This window comes from Lagenorhynchus albirostris, chromosome 5, assembly GCF_949774975.1.
Source record: "Lagenorhynchus albirostris chromosome 5, mLagAlb1.1, whole genome shotgun sequence".
NCBI classification, from domain to species: Eukaryota; Metazoa; Chordata; class Mammalia; order Artiodactyla; family Delphinidae; genus Lagenorhynchus; species Lagenorhynchus albirostris.
This window is the reverse complement of record NC_083099.1, coordinates 139,556,896-139,576,715: the sequence shown is the minus strand read 5'-3', so window position 1 is coordinate 139,576,715 and position 19,820 is coordinate 139,556,896. Positions and strand designations below refer to the sequence as shown.

Here is a 19,820-nt window from a genome sequence, read left to right as displayed (position 1 = left end):
CCTACCACATGTGCCTAGGTAGATTTCTTGGCACTTACTTTGCTTGGGGTTCTCTGAGCTTGTTGAATCTGTAGTATATCAAGTAGTTCACTGTATAATTAAAGTCTCATATGGAAAGCATAGAAGAATAGGGCAGAATAAGTATTTTGAAGAGACAATGGCTGAGCATTTTCCAGCATCTGGGCCATCTCTGGGTCTGCTGCTTTTCGCCACTCCCTCTCTTGACCCTGGGTCTCATATTTTGCTTTGTTGTATGTCTCATCATCTTTTTTTTTTTTTTTTTTTTTGCGGTATGCGGGCCTCTCACTGTTGTGGCCTCTTCCGTTGCGGAGCACAGGCTCCGGATGCGCAGGCTCAGCGGCCATGGCTCATGGGCCCAGCTTACATTCGGCCCTGTCGTAAGATAAACTACAACAATATACTCATGTAGTTTTACTAATATATAGTTGTTCAGGATCTACTCCAGACCGACTGAATCTCATTACTTGATATTCTTGATATATTCCTACCATATATGTTAAGAATATGCTTGTCATTCATAGCATATTGCATGGTACATATGCTTGGTATATTCACAGTATAGTTCTCTGGATAATTTTGTTGTATCAAGATTTTTCCTCTATTCATCCATTTTTATAAACAAGATAGAATGATTGCTGTTGTCTTTGAAAATAGACTTAGTGATTACATTTATATTTTGCCTAAAACTTTGTTGGAGTGACTTTGTTACTTCATTTTGCATGCCACAGAAACAGCCTATAATTTTTTTTTTTTTTTCCTGTAAGCGGGCCTCTCACTGTTGTGGCCTTTCCCCTTGCGGAGCTCAGGCTCAGCGGCCATGGCTCATGGGCCCAGCCGCTCCGCAGCATGTGGGATCTTCCCGGACCGGGGCACGAACCCGTGTCCCCTGCATCGGCAGGCGGACTGTCAACCACCGCGCCACCAGGGGAGCCCTGTCTCATCATCTTTTGAAGTATACTGGGCCTTTTTGCGTTAAAAGAGTAGTGTAGTTAGTCTCAGTAAAGGATGTGCTTTTTTTCCTCTCTCATAGCTGTTAGTTTGTGGGGTTGGGTCAATCTGATTTGTAGCTGATCATCTCTGGCCTTTGGTGCAGCTTTAGTTGCATTCACTTCATAACTGGCTTCACGTGTTTTGAGGGTGGGATTGAGACTCTTGCAGCAGAGTTTGGAATTTGGGCACCAGTGAGATTCTTTTTTTTAAAATTAATTATATTTACTTTGGCTGCGTTGGATCTTAGTTGATGGCATGCGGGATATTCGTTGAGGCATGTGGGATCTTTCTTTGCGGTGCACGGGCTTCTCTAGCTGTGGCATGCGGGTTTTCTCTTCTCTAGTTGTGGCACGTGGGCTCTGTAGTTGTGGTGTGCGTGCTCTCTAGTTGAGGCGCGTGAGTTCAGTAGTTGTGGTGTGTGGACTTAATTGCCCTGCGGCATGTGGGATCTTAGTTCCCTAACCAGGGATCGAACCTGTGTCCCCTGCATTGTAAGGTGGATTCTTTACCACTGGACCACCAGAGAGATCCCACCAGTGAGATTCTTGAGAGGTCTATACTTTATAGCTGAGTTGCCTGCTTTCCAAATTTGTAAGATCTTGCGCTATTTTATAGTCCAGTTGCCTACATTTTGGTTCACGAAGAGTTCTCTTTGCTCTCCAGTTCTACCTTGTTGTCCTATCCCTAGCCAGCTGCTCTGCATCCAGTTTTTGGCCCTGTGCAGTTGGTGAAGGCCTGTGGAAGGGAATTGGCATGGGTGCAACTCACTCTGAGGAGGCTCCTTAGTGTTCTAATCAGTCGTCAGCCCACAGGTGGCTGTTTAAAAATTTGACAGATTTTTCCTTTTTCCTTATGTCTGCGTCAGTTCTTCCTGCCTGTCTGCTATGGATGAAAACAGCTGTGAGTGTTTTTTCTGTTCACAGAAGGGCTCATCAGTTCCTGGGGTACAGTTAATTTAGATTTGTTTCCTTAGCCCTGTGAAGGGGGTAGATAATCTAGCTTGTTCTCATTTTTAAGGTGAGAGCAATGGTTTTTCTTGCATTATCTCCTTTGAAATAGTTGGAATAGATAAATGATTACTTTTGACTTTTAAAAATTATGTGGCACAGGAATTCCCTGGTGGCGCAGTGGTTAAGAATCCACCTGCCAATGCAGGGGACACAGGTTTGAGCCCTCGTCCGGGAAGATCCCACATGTTGTGGAGCAACTAAGCCCATGCACCGCAACTACTGAGCCCGTGAGCCACAACTGCTGAGCCCCCCATGCCTAGAGCCCATGCTCCGCAACAAGAGAAGCCACTGCAATGAGAAGCCCACACACCGCAACGTAGAGTAGCCCCCGCTCGCCCCAATTAGAGAAAGCCCGCACGCAACGAAGACCCAACGCAGCCAAACATAGTTTTTTTTTTTAAATTTATGTGGGACATACAACCACCTGTAGTTATTTGTAGGTACAGCTAATTATATTTCTTGGCACATAGTAGGCGCTCAGTATTTATCGAAATAATTAATGTTTAATGCTTAGTATATTTTTTTACTGAGAACCAGTCATTAACAGTTTGGTTATTAAATAGTGTTTTGTCTGATCTTTGAGTTCTTAAAATTTCTCTAAGAAGTGTTACTTCATTTGTAGGGCAGGTAGGGCAGTGTTTAGCACCGAATGGTCACGAGATACATGGAAGTTATACATCCCTTTTTTTTTTAAAGCTCCTTAATCCATTTCATTAGGAACCTACAAAATAGAATTTTTCAATGATTGTTTATTATCTTTCCTTTTTTATATGGAAATGGGGAAATGGCATTTTTTAAAAATTATGTATATTCAAATGATGGTGTTTTAAATCACATGGAACAACAACAAAATCTTGATAAAACAAGAAATGGGAGAAATAAAAACTGATTTCTGAACCAAATGTGTACTTACACAATAGTGAATCACTGGGAAATGTAGTCATGGACTAGGTAAGCTCCATGTGAAGAAAACATATAGGAATTCAAAAGCGTTATAGCACATAACTCTTTGTTTTTTAAATAGATAGGCCTCAAAGTTTTTTTTTTATAGCACATCACATCTTTTGAAAATAAATTCTCACTTTTCTTTTTTGGCTACATTGGGTCTTTGTTGCTGCGCGCGGGCTTTCTCTCGTTGTGGCGAGTGGGGGCTACTCTTGGTTGTGGTGTGCAGGCTTCTCATTGCAGTGGTTCTCTTGTCACGGAGCATGGGCTCTAGCCTTGTGGGCTTCAGTAGTTGTGGCACGTGGGCTCTAGAGTGTGTGGGCTTCAGTAGTTGTGGCTCGTGGGCTCAATAGTTGTGGTGCATGGGCTTAGCTGCTCCGTGGCATGTGGGATCTTCCCAGACTAGAGATCAAACCCATGCCCCCTGCATTGGCAGGTGGATTCTTAACCACTGCGTCACCAGGGAAGCACCAGGACTATTTTTTTAAGGAAGTACGTTTATTGGCGGTTGGTAATTCATCTTTTCTGAACTGCCTTTTTATATCTTTTACCTGCTTTTCTCCTGCTGTCTTATTGTTTTGCAAGAATTCTCTATATGTTAGGTTATTCTTTAGTCTGTCACATATTCTAAATTCCTTTTTCCAGTTTGCAAGTTGCTTTTTAGTTTTCTTTGGAGGTTTTGTTTTTAGAGGTTTAAGATTTTTAACTTTTTACATGTCTTAATCTTTATTTTGCTTTTATGGTTGTTCTTAAACCATACTTTCTGTACTAGAAAATTATAAAGGCAATATTATGTATTTACTCATTTATATTTTTCCTAGGTCATTTATAATTTCTTTTTAAAAATTTTTATCGTTTTATTTTTTTAAAATAAATTTATTTTATTTATCTTTGGCTATGTTGGGTCTTTGTCGCTGCACGCGGGCTTTCTCTAGTTGTGGCGAGCGGGGGCTACTGTTCATTGCAGTGCACGGGCTTCTCATTGTGGTGGCTTCTCTTGTTGCGGAGCATGGGCTCTAGGCTCATAGGTTTCAGTAGTTGTAGCTCACAGGCTCAGTACTAGTGGCTTGCAGGCTCAGTAGTTGTGGCTCGTGGGCTCTAGAGCACAGGCTCAGTAGTTGTGGTGCACGTGCTTAGTTGCTCCACGGCATGTGGGATCTTTCCGGACCAGGGCTTGAACCTGTGTCCCCTGCATTGGCAGGCGTATTCTTAACTGCTGCACCACCAGGGAAGCCCATAATTTCTTTTTAAATGTTTTTATGTAGAGTTTATTTTAGCATTTGGTTGGTATGATATATGGATCTAGCCTTTTCCAGATTGTCAGTCAGTTTGCAGGTAACATCTGAGTCATCTTCTTTCTCTGCAGAGAATGCAGTCATTATCATTTTCTAAGTTCTTTCTGACTTTCCTCTATGGACTTTTTCTGTTCTTGTGACATTCTGTACTATTTTTATGATTGAACTTTTTTTTTTTTAGCGTCATTATTGGAGTGTAATTGCTTTACAGTGATGTGTTAGTTTCTGCTTTATAACAAAGTGAATCAGCTATACATATATATATATCCCCATATCCCCTCCCTCTTGCGTGTCCCTCCTACCCTCCCTATTGCACCCCTCTAGGTGGTCACAGAGCACCGAGCTGATCTCCCTGTGCTGTGTGGCTGTTTCCCACTAGCTATCTATTTTACATTTGGTAGTGTATATATGTCCATGCCACTCTCTCACTTCGTCCCAGCTTACCCTTCCCCTTCCCTGTGTCCTCAAGTCCATTCTCTGTGTCTGCGTCTTTGTTCCTGTCCTGCCCCCACGTTCTTCAGACCAATTTTTTTTTTTTTTTAGATTCCATATATATGTGTTAGCATACGGTATTTGTTTTTCTCTTTCTGACTTCACTCTGTATGACAGACTCTAGGTCCATCCACCTCACTACAAAGAACTCAATTTCATTTCTTTTTATGGCTGAGTAATATTCCATTGTATATATGTGCCACATCTTCTTTAAACATTCATCTGTTGATGGACACTTAGGTTGCTTCCATGTCCTGGCTATTGTAAATAGAGGTGCAAGGAACATTGTGCTACATGACTGTTTTTGAATTATGGTTTTCTTAGGGTATATGCCCAGTAGTGGGATTGCTGGGTCATATGGTGGTTCTATTTTTAGTGTTTTTTTTTTTTTTTTTTTTTTTTTTGTGGTATGCGGGCCTCTCACTGTTGTGGCCTCTCCCGTTGAGGAGCAACAGGCTCTGGATGTGCAGGCTCAGCGGCCATGGCTCACGGGCGCAGCTTCTCCACGACATGTGGGATCTTCCCGGACCGGGGCATGAACCCGTGTCCCCTGCATCGGCAGGCGGACTCTCAACCACTGCGCCACCAGGGAAGGCCTATTTTTAGTTTTTTAAGGAAACTCCATACCGTTCTCCATAGTGGCTGTATCAATTTATATTCCCACCAACAGTGCAAGAGGGTTCCCTTTTCTCCACACTCTCTCCAGCATTTACTGTTTGTAGATTTCGTGATGATGGCCATTCTGACTGGTGTGAGATGTTAACCTCATTGTAGTTTTGATTTGCATTTCTCTAATGATTAATGATGTTGAGCATCCTTTCATGTGTTTGTTGGTAATCTGTATATCTTCTTTGGAGAAATGTCTATTTAGGTCTTCTGTCCATTTTTGAATTGGATTGTTTGTTTTCTTGATATTGAACTGCATGAGCTGCTTGTAAATTTTGGAGATTAATCCTTTGTCATTTGCTTCATTTGCAAATATTTTCTCCCATTCTGAGGGTTGTCTTTTTGTCTTGTTTATGTTTTTCTTTGCTGTGCAAAAGCTTTTAAGTTTCATTAGATCCCATTTGTTTATTTTTGTTTTTATTTCCATTTCTCTAGGAGGTGGGTCAAAAAGGACCTTGCCGTGATTTATGTCATAGAGTGTTCTGCCTATGTTTTCCTCTAAGAGTTTTATAGTGTCTGGTTTTACATTTAGGTCTTTAATCCATTTTGAGTTTATTTTTGTGTATGGTGTTAGGGACTGTTCTAATTTCATTCTTTTACATGTAGCTGTCCAGTTTTCCCAGCACCACTTGTTGAAGAGGCTGTCTTTTCTCCATTGTATATTCTTGCCTCCTTTATCAAAAATAAGGTGACCTTATGTGTGTGGGTTTATCTCTGGGCTTTCTATCCTGTTCCATTGATCTATATTTCTGTTTTTGTGCCAGTACCATACTGTCTTGATTACTGTAGCTTTGTAGTATAGTCTGAAGTCAGGGAGCCTGATTCCTCCAGCTCCATTTTTCTTTCTCAAGATTGCTTTGGCTGTTCGGGGTCTTTTGTGTTTCCATACACATTGTGAAATTTTTTGTTCTAGTTCTGTGAAAAATGCCAGTGGTAGTTTGATAGGGATTGCATTGAATCTATAGATTGCTTTGAGTAGTAGAGTCATTTTCACAGTGTTGATTCTTAAATCCAAGAACATGGTGTATCTCTCCATCTGTTTGTATCATCTTTAATTTCTTTCATCAGTGTCTTATAGTTTTCAGCATACAGGTTTTTTTGTCTCCTTAGGTAGGTTTATTCCTAGATATTTTATTCTTTTTGTTGCAGTGTAAATGGGAGTGTTTCCTTAATTTCTCTTTCAGATTTTTCGTCATTAGTGTATTAGGATGCAAGAGATTTCTGTGCATTAATTTTGTATCCTTCTACTTTACCAAATTCGTTGTTTAGCTCTATTAGTTTTCTGGTAACATCTTTAGGATTCTCTATGTATAGTATCATGTTATCTGCAAACAGTGACAGCTTTACTTCTTCTTTCCGATTTGGATTCCTTTTATTACTATTTCTTCTCTGATTGCTGTGGCTAAAACTTCCAAAACTATGTTGAATAATAGTGGTGAGAGTGGGCAACCTTGTCTTGTTCCTGATCTTAGAGGAAATGGTTTCAGTTTTTCACCATTGAGAACCATGTTGGCTGTGGGTTTGTCATATATAGCCTTTATTATGTTGAGGTAAGTTGATTGAACTTTTATAATATATAGTCAGCATTGTAGGTCAAAAAGAAGGTGGTCATTAAATACATTGTGTTGTGCTTTAAGGTGCTAGGGAATTAGGAAGGAATTGGTTTTGAACTATACCTTAACCAATAGCTGTGTAGCCATGTACGCTTTCTGGCCTTGTATTTGGGAAATAATATTTCTGTTCTAAATTATTTAATTGCATTTACTTAAGTATTTTAGACATTTCAGGGCTCAGCACCTGAACCTTTGACTCTCCACCAAGTACATTTCTTTTATTTGATTCTTTGTAAACTCTTGATTTATGTTTGTATTGCACTTTATGAATTTGTTTTAAAGACATAGCTAAAATGAATAGGTTTTATTTCTTTTGGCCATTTGGAATAGGACAGACTTCTGGGTGAAATAACTGAGTCTGGCTAGGAGATGTTTTACATTGATGTTGAAATCTATGGTCTTTACTATGTACATGTGGCTGAAATTGTTATTTGACCAAGAACATTTATTATTTCATATCTTCTGTAGGCTATACATGTGTAAAATTCATGCATTTTAAAGTGCCTATTTCGGGAATTCCCTGGCGGTCCAGTGGTTAGGACTCTGTGCTTCCACTGCAGGGGGTATAGGTTCTATCCCTGGTCAGGAAACTAAGATCCAACAAGATGCGTGGCACCAAAAAAAAAAGTGTGCCTGTCTCTTCTGTTTTAATACATCTTGTTAAACAGTATTTTTAAAAAATGAAGTTTAACTTCTTTGGGAATATTTCTGTCTTCATTAAGTTCCATATGCAGCGGTCCCCAACCTTTTGGCACCAGGGACCAGTTTCATGCAAGACAGTTTTTCCACGGGGTAGGGGGAGATGGTTCAGGCAGTAATGCGAGTGATGTGGAGCGGCAGATGAAGCTTTGGTCACTCGTCCGCTGCTCACCTCCTGCTCTGTGGCCCTCTGACGGTCCTCGGCCTGGGGGTTGGGGACCCCTGCCATATAGGATCCATACTTTAATTAGTCTTTGCACATTTTGATCATTCTGCTAAGAAAATTCTGTCATTTTGATTTGGTACAACAAAAATCTCAAGATGAGTGTTTTCTTTTCAGAAGTCAGGTGATTTATGTCTAAAGTCCCTGAGAATTTTGCATTCTGTGTTTTATTCTTTTCAGGTGATCTGATGGTAGTTCAAGAAACAGCAGGAGAACTCCCTGTCAAGTGTATCAGAAACCTTATGGGAATTACCTGGTGGTCCAGTGGTTAGGACTCGGTGATTTCACTGCTGGGGCCCAGGTTTGATCCCTGGTCGGGGAACTAAGATTTCACAAGCTGCGTGTTGACCAAACAAACAAAAAAGAATATCAGAAGTTTTAGGTTTTTTTTCTCCTGAATAGTTTGTAAGTTGGAAAAGCTTATATGGTCTAGAAACAGGGGTCATTGTTTTGCTAAGGGAGGAAGAAAATATTAATAGATTGCACAGAAATGCTAACTAAGGATGTGTCCGGGCAATGAAACTGAGAAGAAATCTCCTGAGGCAGGGGACCGTTCCCGTAAAAATTCTCCTCCCTAATAAAATAGTCACAGGAAGAAAGAATCCTTCCCTTCCAGCGTTTCCAGGGTATGATGGCAAGAGCTGCAAAAAACATCCAGCAACGTAAAAACTAAGAGTCTGAGGGGAAAAAAGCCAAAATGTCAAGGCTGCCGAAGCAGAAAGACACGCTCTTTAATGACACCATTAGATCACTGCATCGATTCCATCTACAGACTTGTAAGACACCATTACATATCTTTATTATTACTTAAGCCACTGCTTTGCAGCAAATGGAGTATTCAACAGCCTATTTTCATGTGCTGCGCAATCTTACAAATCATAAAAGCATGTCCACCAATCTGAATACCTGTAACAAAGTCACCCACCAACCATCTCAGTAAAGTGAGGCTTGTCTGGAAAATGCTATTAATGCTGACTTCAGTGTTGGCTAAGCAGGCAGTCACTGCTCTGGGAAGCTAAAACTGGTTAACTTTTTTGAATTAAAATACATTGAAATGCTTTTAAATGAAGGATCTTCATGCCAGCACTAGAACATTTCTCTGCCTAGGTCCTTTGGTAAATACTGTTAAGCTCCTTTTTCCTCTTATTTATATAGGAATATTCTGCCATTGACTACTAAACTTGCACTTTTTATTTATTTATTAAAATTTTTTTTTTTTTTTTTTTTTTGGTGGTACGCGGGCCTCTCACTGTTGTGGCCTCTCCCGTTGTGGAGCGCGGGCTCCGGACGCGCAGGCCCAGTGGCCATGGCTCACGGGCCCAGCCACTCCACAGCATGTGGGATCTTCCTGGACCGGGGCACGAACCCGTGTCCCCTGCATCGGCAGGCGGACTCTCAACCACTGCGCCACCAGGGAAGTCCCTATTTATTAAAATTTTTTAAAAAATTATTTTGGCTGCGCCATGACTGAGTTGCGACACGCAGGATCTTTAGTTGGGGCATGTGGACTCTTAGTCGTGGCATGCGTGTGGGATCTAATTCCCCAACCAGGGATCGAACCTGGGCCCCCTGCCTTGGGAGCATGGAGTCTTACCCACTGGACCACCAGGGAAGTCCCTAAACTTGCACTTTTTAAATAAAGAAGAATGTCTGTCTCATCAGGAGCTGGGGGGAATTTCTTAAGCAAGGAAGACACCAAATTTTTTTTTTTTTTAATAAAAGGCAGTGTTTTCTGTCACTTCTTATGTTTCATTGTTATACTGTACTTTTCATTGTTATAGGAATTATGATATGGTAGTTTACACGTTTTCTGTTGTAGGATTTCTAGGTGTAGCTTAAAATAATTTGAGGGAAAGCTAAAGATTAGACAGGTACATATGAAAGATATTAAATATTAATTCTAGATCCTGATTAGATTACAGCATCCCAAACTTTACAGAAAAAGCTACTTTTCCCCGTAACGTTCCAATTATTTATTTATTTGTTTATTTAATTTTTGAATTTTATTTATTTTTTTATACAGCAGGTTCTTATTAGCCATCCATTTTATACACATCAGTGTATACATGTCAATCCCAATTGCCCAATTCATCCCACCACTCCCACCCCCTGCCGCTTTCACCCCTTGGTGTCCATATGTTTGTTCCCTACTTCTGTGTCTTACTTTCTGCCCTGCAAACCAGTTCATCTGTACCATTTTTCTAGGTTCCACATATATGTGTTAATGTACGATATTTTTTTTTCTCTTTCTGACTTACTTCACTCTGTATGACAGTCTCTAGATTCATCCACGTCTCTACAAATGACCCAATTTCATTCCTTTTTATGGCTGAGTAATATTCTGTTGTATATATGTACCACATCTTCTTTATCCATTTGTCTGTTGATGGACATTTAGGTTGCTTCCATGACCTGGCTATTGTAAATAGTGCTGCAGTGAACATTGGGGTACATGTGTCTTTTTGAATTATGGTTTTCTCAGGGTATATGCCCAGTAGTGGGATTGCTGGGTCATATGGTAATTCTATTTTTAGTTTTTAAGGAACCTCCGTACTGTTCTCCATAGTGGCTGTGTTAATTTACATTCCCACCAACAGTGCAAGAGGATTCCCTTTTCTCCACACCCTCTCCAGCATTTGTTGTTTGTAGATTTTCTGATGATGCCCATTCTTACTGGTGTGAGGTGATACCTCATTGTAGTTTTGATTTGCATTTCTCTAATAATTAGTGGTGTTGAGCAGCTTTTCATGTGCTTCTTGGCCATCTGTATGTCCTCTTTGGAGAAATGTCTATTTAGGTCTTCTGCCCATTTTTGAATTGGGTTGTTTGTTTTTTTGATATTGAGCTGCATGAGCTGTTCGTATATTTTGGAGATTACGCCTTTGTCTGTTGATTCATTTGCAAATATTTTCTCCCATTCTGAGGGTTGTCTTTTCGTCTTGTTTGTAGTTTTCTTTGCTTTGCAAAAGCTTTGAAGTTTCATTAGGTCCCATTTGTTTATTTTTGTTTTTATTTCCATTACTCTAGGAGGTGGATCAAAAAAGATCTTGCTGTGATTTATGTCAAAGAGTGTTCTTCCTATGTTTTCCTCTAAGAGTTTTATAGTGTCTGGTTTTACATTTAGGTATCTCATTCATTTTGAGTTTATTTTTGTGTATGGTGTTAGGGAGTGTTCTAATTTCATTCTTTTACATGTAGCTGTCCAGTTTTCCCAGCACCACTTATTGAAGAGACTGTCTTTTCTCCATTATATATCCTTTCCTCCTTTGTCATAGATTAGTTGACCATAGGTGCGTGGGTTTATCTCTGGGCTTTCTATCCTGTTCCATTGACCTATATTTCTGTTTTTTTGCCAGTACCATACTGTCTTGATTACTGTAGCTTTGTAGTATTGTCTGAAGTCAGGGAGTCTGATTCCTCCAGCCCCATTTTTTTCCCTTAAGACTGCTTTGGCTCTTTGGGGTCTTTTGTGTCTCCATACAAATTTTAAGATTTTTTGTTCTAGTTCTGTAAAGAATGCCATTAGTAATTTGATGGGTATTGCATTGAATCTGTAGATTGCTTTGAGTAGTATAGTCATTTTCACAATATTGATTCTTCCAATCCAAGGACATGGTATATCTCTCCATCTGTTTGTATCATCTTCAATTTCCTTCAACAGTGTCTTACGGTTTGCTGCATACAGGTCTTTTGTCTCCCTAGGTAGGTTTATTCCTAGGTATTTTATTCTTTTTGTTGCAATGGTAAATGGGAGTGTTTTTTTAATTTCACTTTCAGATTTTTCATCATTAGTGTATAGGAATGCAAGAGATTTCTGTGCATTAATTCTGTATCTTGCAACTTTACCAAATTCATTGATTAGCTCTAGTAGTTTTCTGGTGGCACCTTTAGGATTCTCTACGTATAGTATCATGTCATCTGCAAACAGTGACAGTTTTACTTCTTTTCCAATACGTATTCCTTTTATTTCTGTTTCTTCTCTGATTGTCTTGGCTAGGACTTCAAAACTATGTTGAATAATAGTGGTGAGAGTGGGCATCCTTGTCGTGTTCCTGATCTTAGAGGAAATGCTTTCAGTTTTTCACTATTGAGAATGATGTTTCACTATTGAGAATGATGTTTGTCATATATGGCCTTTATTATGTTGAGGTAGGTTCCCTCTATGCCCACTTTCTGGAGAGTTTTATCATATATGGGTGTTGAATTTTGTCCAAAGCATTTTCTGCATCTATTGAGATGATCATATGGGTTTTCTCCTTAAATTTGTTAATATGACTTTTTTTCCTTCAGTTTGTTAGTCAGGTTATCTAGACCCTACTACCACTTTCTGTAACTGCTACCCAGGGCTTGAAGGGGCTTATGCTCACAGCAGTATTTGGTGATAATGATAGTAATACAGTGATTCTAGGATTGTTGCTGATAAACTTTCTGAGACTGAATATGCCTGCGAAAAACAAGATGGTAGAGAGATGGGCTGTTTGACCATTGAAGGGACTTTGTTTCTGGCTTTACTTTTGAGGACCTTGTGTAACTGTGGCTTACTCATTGAAGTTGCTGTTAGAAACTGTTACTAACGTTCATATCTAGGACTTGAAAATATTAAAGGAAAATTAGCTATTTATTATATTGATTTTTGTCTGATATTCTTAAAAATTCAGAACCATTTTTTCTTTTTTTTGGTCTGTATTGGGACTAGAACCATATTATTTTTCAGATACACCTTATTTTGTACAAAAATAGGATAACCCCCCCCCCCGATCTTTGATTTGATTTTGTTAGAATCCTCAGAAAAGCAGAGAATCTGTAATTCTCTTTATGGGAGTTAATAGCTGCCGGATGGAGTCCGTGTTCCTATAGTATCTGGACTTTGTCTTTATCTACTTGCCTATGTTGAAGTCTTCTTTTTTTTTTTTTGCGGTACGCGGGCCTCTCACTGCTGTCGCCTCTCCCGTTGCAGAGCACGGGCTCCCAGCGGCCATGGCTCACTGGCCCAGCTGCTCCGCGGCACATGGGATCCTCCCGGACTGGGGCACGAACCCATGTCCCCAGCATCGGCAGGCGGACTCTCAACCACTGTGCCACCAGGGAAGCCCTATTTATTTTTTTGAGGTATAATTGACATAATAAACTGAACATAAAGTGTTCAAGTTGATAAATTTAGATGTGTTACGTGTACCGTGACCCAACACCTCAGTGAAGATAGTGAACATACCTATTACACCCAAAAGTTTCCTCTTCTTTTTTTTTTGCGGTACGCGGGCCTCTCACGGCCGCGGCCTCTGGATGCGCAGGCTCAGGGGCCATGGCTCACAGGCCCAGCGGCTCCGTGGCATGTGGGATCCTCCTGGACCGGGGCACAAACCCATGTCCCCTGCATCGGCAGGCAGACTCTCAACCACTGTGCCACCAGGGAAGCCCAGTTTCCTCTTCTTTATAATTCTTCCTGCTTATCTACCAGCCCCCAGTTACCTGTGACCTGCTTTCTGTAACTATATATTAATTTGCATTTTCTGGAGTTTTATATAAATGAAATCATATAGCATGCGCTCTTTTTTCTGGCTTCTTTCAGCATAATTATTCTGATATTCATCCATGTCGTTGTGTGTTATTAAATTTTTTTATTGCTGAATAGTATTCCATTGTACAGACATACAGTAATGTGTGTAGGCATTCACCTGTTAATGGACATTTGGATTGTGTTCACTTTGGGGCTCTTAAAAAGTAAGCTGTTCAAGAACATTCACATACAAACCTTTATGTGGATGTGTGCTTTCACTTTTCTTGGGTAAACACCTAGGAGTATTATAGCTAGATAATATGGTAATGTATGTGTTACTATTAAAAACGCTACCCCATTGTTTTCCACAGTGATTGTTCTGTTTTACATTTTCACCAGCAGTTTCTCTGCATTCTTGCTGATCTTGGTCTGGTCAGTCTTTAATTTTAGTTATTCTCGTAGGTGTGTAGTGATAGCTTATTATGATTTTAATTTGTGTTTCATCAGTTACTGGTGATGTTGAGCATCTTTTCATGTGTCTGGTTGCCATCTGTATGTCTTCTTTGGTGAAGTGTCTAGTCAAATCATTCTTAAAAATTAGGTTTTTTAAAATAGTGTTGCTAGTTCTTTATATATTCTGGATACAAGTCCTTTATCAGATATATGCTTTGCCAATATTTTCTTTCAGTTTGTGGTTGTCTTTTCATTCCCTTAACAATACCTTTTGAAAAAACAGAAGTTGTTAGCTTTGCTGAAGTCCATTTTATCGATTTGTTCTTTTGTGGATTATGCTTTTGGTGTCATTTTAGAAATCTTTGCCTAACATCAGGTCATAAAGAGTTTCTCCAATGTTTTCTTTTACAAATTTTACGGTTTTAGATGATACATTTAGATCTATGATCTGTCTTGAGATAATTTTAATTTATTGTGTGATGTATACATTAAAGTTAATATTATAATTATTTTTTGGCAAATGGGTATTCATTTGTTCTGGCACCATTTGTTGAAAAGATTATCTTTTTTTTGTACCTTTGTCAAAAATCAGTTGTTCTTATATAACAAGTCCTGAAATCAGGTATTGTTCGCCCTCAACTTTGTTCTTTTTCAAAGCTGCTTTGACTTTTCTAAGCCATTTGCATATACATTTTAGAATAAAATTGTCAATTTCTACAAAAAAAGCCTACTGGGATTTTGATTGGGATGGCTTTGAATCTGTAGATTAATTTACTGCTTATTTCATTCTTTAATTTCTCTCAGCAGTGTTTTGTAGTTTTCCTTGTACATATTTTTTCACATGTTTTATCAGACTTATCCCTAAGTATTTATATTTTTTGAAACTCTTGTAAAAAATGTTGTTTTTGAAACTTGCTCTCCAATCAGGTGTTGTCCAATAAGCATGTGGCTCCTGATCATCTGTTGCAAATCTGCCAGCGCATCGGTCCCATGTTGGATAAAGAAATTCCACCCAGTATTTCAAGAGTCACTTCTTTACTTGGTGCAGGAAGGCAGTCTTTGCTACGTACAGCAAAAGGTACCTTAATTTGAAGAAGTGTTCTGCTTTGTATTACTAGCTTAATAATTATTATAATTGTGAAGTAATGTAAGCATTGTGGAAGAAAGGTGATATGTAACTAAAAACCATGCTGTGGACTATAAAATTCTCTGCATTTAGCATAGATGTTGAATTTTATTACATCAGTGTTTAATGGGTCCTTCTGCATTTAAAAAAATGATAAAGGTATAGATGTTAAGCTTAAAAGCTTGAATTTATTCTGAGATGTGTTTGAGGTTTTATCAATGTGAGTTCTTATTTTTCCATTTTGTAGCTCACTTATAACTTCATTGAATGTAATTGTATGTGTCTAATAAACTCTTTAAATGCTAGAAGTATTTCACTTGATATTTAGATTCTGAAGCCCTTTTATAAGGGGAAGTGATTTTCTAAATTTGGTAGCAGTTTGAAAATGAGCACCAAAAATGTACAAATGCATGGTTCTTTTTCACCAGTTTAATTTTTTTGCGAAATTATGTGGTAGCAAAATGTTTGGAATTGCTGTTCTTTTTCTGTTAGCTTGGTATAAATTACTTAGACTCAGTATATGTATGTGATATGATCTATGTATACAACGTGGCTTAACTGCTAATGGGCAAGAATGTTGGCTCTTCTGATCCTGAGTATACGTCAAGTTCATCCCTCATGATTATTTTTAAGATCTGTTGCTGACGTGATGCTGCCTCTTAGATGCTCCACCAGTGTAAAGTTTGACTGAGAAAGAACAACCCTTCCTCTTGGTTCCATGCCAGACTGGTTTGTCAGCTTTAGTTGTTTCTCAGTGCTCTTATGGTCATGCCACACTGTGGCTTGAATCAGGAAACTGTTCATATTCTTCCTTTTTCTGTGTCCCTATTCACCTTGTAATTATTCTGTTTTAGGTTGTTATATAGTAGTTGCCTGGGTAGCCTGTTTTCCTGTTTTCTTTACTTGTGTCAAGCTCAATGTCGTTTTGTGATGAGCACTGCTTTAGAACTGGCAGACCTTAGAAGAAACTTCAGCAAGCTGTCCTAGGGTAGGGACCATATTTCTCTGTTTTGTACTAGTGACGCAAGAGGATGCCTTGTAACTGCTCTTTGATAATGATAGTGGTAATGAATTCATTCATGTAACACATGATATGCCTGTTAGTTTGGGGTACCCGAGGCTCAGTAGAGGGTTTATATAATGCCTTTCTTACCTTCCTCTTTCAGTTGTGAAGAAGCACATTTCTAGCACAGCATGATCTGTATTCTGCTGCTATCTCCTATAGAGGGGGTAGACAGTTTTTCTTAGTATATTTGCTAAGAGGGATAGGATTTGAGAATTGGTGTTCAGACTCAAAGATCCTACATATGCTCTTTTGTAAAGGATTATCTATGATCCTAAAACAAGAGGAAAGTCATTTAATTTTGTCAGTACTTTCTAAGGAGATTAAAATCATGGTAATATTGGCCATCATTATTTTTAAAACTCAGTAACATTTCAATAAGTTAATTAAGTCAGGATTTTCTTATAAACCAAAAAAATTGAAATTTTCCTTACAAAAATTTCTGGTTTTGGAGAGTTGGATCGGTTGTGATTAAGACCTTTATCATTAATAATTGTATGGTATAATTCTGCAATGAAAAATAAAAACCTGTTTGGCATTGAGTGGGACTTGGAGTCAAAAGATCTGGTTTTATGGTCCATCTTGACTAATCATTTACAGTGGATCTCTTTAAAGGTCCTGGAACCTTTGAGCCTCAGTTACCTCACTTGTAAATTGGCAATGATACCTACCTCACAGGGTTGTTGTGAGGATTCAATTTGATAATGTATGTGGAAAGCACTTTGTAAATTGTAAAGTGCTACACAAATGTTAGTTGTTGCTGTTGTATCTGAGATGTCTTAAATTTTTTTTTCCTTCAGAAATAGTCTAATAAACCTCTAGGGCTTTTCTGTTAAAGTATATTAGTTGGTAAACCTTTGAATAAACAGTTTATTACAATATACGTAAGTATTCTATAAAATCTTTCTTGGGGTTAACTTTCAAGATTTTATGTGTATCTAAAATTCATTTTAAAGACTGCAGGCACACAGTTTGGAAGGGCTCTGCCTTTGCTGCTCTTCATAGAGGAAGACCTCCTGAAATGCCGGTGAATTATGGTTCCCCACCAAATCTTGGTAAGTGAGGTTGACTTTTTAGAGGCCCAAAACCATTTTTAAATTTCTTGACCAGCTTTGTAACTTCTATATTAAAACTTAAAAGGTAGTACTGGTAATGTTTCAGATTTGTGGTTTTCCTAAAATTATTACTAAAAGTAATAAAAGTCAATGAAAACAATCTTATTTTAATAAGAAGTCTGTACTAGTGCTTATAGTAGAAGAGAATTGGGAAGAAACTTCGTCTTTAGGATTTCTCGAGCATTGATTTTTGTGACCCTCTAGAAATTGTTTTGGAGGTTTTCTTAGCTTTTTACATATTGGCTCCCCCTTAACCACTTTCATTGTTTTTATTTCCTAGTGGAGATACATCGAGGAAAACAACTCACAGGGTGTTCCACTTTTAGCACAGCATTTCCAGGAACTATGTATCAGCATATAAAAATGCACAGAAGGATTCTCGGACATCTATCTGCTGTTTACTGTGTAGCATTTGATAGGACAGGACATAGAATCTTTACAGTGAGTTAACATTTTAAACTCAATTTGGTATCATCTGGAGCACTTTAGTGTGCCTCAGAATTATCTAGAAAATCTTATAGAACATGTAGATTCTATCTTTCCTCTTTGTCAGGAATTTTGACTCAGTAGGTCTGGTGTGGGGCCCATGAATTTACATTTTTATTCAGTATCGCAAGTGATTCAGATGCAGATAATCAGGCCTTGTGTGTTTTTTGTGATACACTGATTTAGAGCAGTGGTTCTTGAGCATGATCATCAAGGATGCTTAAAAATATGCATTCCTAGTACTTCCCCTCCAGCCCAGTCTAGACCTACTGAATTAGGTTATAGTATGTATTAACCAAAAACAATCCCCCCAAAACCCCTCTACATTAATCAAAAAGACCCCCTTCCCCCAAATCCAAATCTCTACAGGTGATTCATATTCACATTGATTAATCATGATCTAGGGAAATTGATTAACACTGAAAGATTATTTTATAATTGTTGTAAAACTATATGTAAATATTTGGAATTTAATTTACCATTTTAATGTTTTAAGGGAAAATTAAGGTGGGTAAGAAGTTTAAATTTCATTTTTCAGTTGTTGAGACTCAGTAGATACTCAAATATTTGCTGAATGGATGGATGCTTGCTGGTACTATAAATTTGAGACTCTGTTGCTTAGTTATTTAAAATGAGTGTTCTAGTCCCATTATTTTTCGTTTTTGGAATTGCCACTTAATCAACTTGTGAAACATAGATCAGTCTTAACTAACATTTGTCAAATTATTTAGCTTGATGTGAGCTAAACGAACGTTTAACCATTGTTAATTGAAATGGGTGAGCCATGAACTTTTAGTTGGACTTATTCCATGGCAGAGAATTTGGGGAAAATAGTATTTATAATAAGTCTAAGCCATAGAAATGAAAACTTCAAGGTATCTTTATTATTTGATTTGAAGAAAAAACTATTATAAGTGTTCTTGGCTGTCAGAAAAAACTATTGTAAGTGTTGTTGGCTGTAAGATTCATAATTTGCAGAATGTTCTACAGTTGGAAAGAGAGGAGGAGTTATAGACACTTAATTTGAGTGACATGTAAATGGTATTTTTTTAAATGATAAAAAAGCCTTGCTGTATTAACATTTTATTTTTGGGTGTATTTTTTCTCAGGGTTCAGACGATTGTTTGGTGAAGATTTGGTCAACACACAATGGCCGCCTATTATCCACATTAAGAGGTCATTCTGCAGAAATTTCAGATATGGCAGTAAACTATGAGAATACAATGATTGCTGCAGGGAGCTGTGATAAAATAATTAGAGTGTGGTGCTTGAGAACTTGTGCTCCAGTTGCTGTGCTCCAAGGACACACGGGGTCAATTACATCTTTACAGGTAAACCAGCTTTAGTGTTCACATTTGTGTATTATCTCCTTTTCCTTTAAAACTCTTTTTCTTTGGAGATGAGAAATAGTAAGATGCTTAGTAGTTATATGCTCTATTTTAAATTTAGTAATGAAGAGAAATATAATTAATCATAGTTCCATGAATCTTAGAAGGGTGATGTAACAAATATGTAATGCAGTTAAGAGCTGTATATGAAGGCTTGATGGATGACTTATTGTTTCCCTAAGGTTTATAGTTGAACTGAATGAGTGTCATTACACACTCATGGTGTTAAAGGAGAAAAATCATCAATTTAAGACTTGTGGATTTTGATGAGTGGATTAAATTTGCTGAAATATATTAATTTTTTTCCTTCATGGGGGATGTTAATTTTGAACCACATACACAGTAGACAGAATAGTATGATGAACCCCTATGTGCCCATCACCTCAGGCCAATTCTTCTTCAGCCATTTCACCTTGTACCCAAAGCAAATCCTAGATTTCATATCATTTCTTCTGTAAAAAACTTCAGTATGTCTTCCTAAAAGACATACTGTGTTTTATTAGAAACATTATCATCACACTTGTTTGTTGATGTTCAAATTTCCAGTTGTTTCGTAAATAACATTATTTAGTTTGTTTGAATTAGGAATCAGACAAAGCCTGTACCTTACAATTGCTATAGATGAAAAGAATTTTAAAACAATTGCACAGTGTTGTCCAATTTTTTTTTTATAACCACTCGCAGTTTCTTTGTTGAGGAAGTTGGGTTTATCTATAGAGTTCCCACAGTTTGGGTACC

The 19,820-nt window shown here is 38.2% G+C and overlaps 1 protein-coding gene across 1 annotated transcript in view; it reads left to right on the top strand.

Moving 5' to 3' along the window:
- Positions 1–19,820, top strand: part of BRWD1 (bromodomain and WD repeat domain containing 1) — a 121,524-nt gene that overhangs the window by 10,905 nt on the left and 90,799 nt on the right. Inside the window, exons 5-8 of the mRNA XM_060150945.1 lie at positions 14,832–14,982; positions 17,050–17,148; positions 17,489–17,649; positions 18,804–19,025. Coding sequence (XP_060006928.1) covers positions 14,832–14,982; positions 17,050–17,148; positions 17,489–17,649; positions 18,804–19,025 — 633 coding nt within the window. The remainder of the gene's footprint in view (positions 1–14,831; positions 14,983–17,049; positions 17,149–17,488; positions 17,650–18,803; positions 19,026–19,820) is intronic.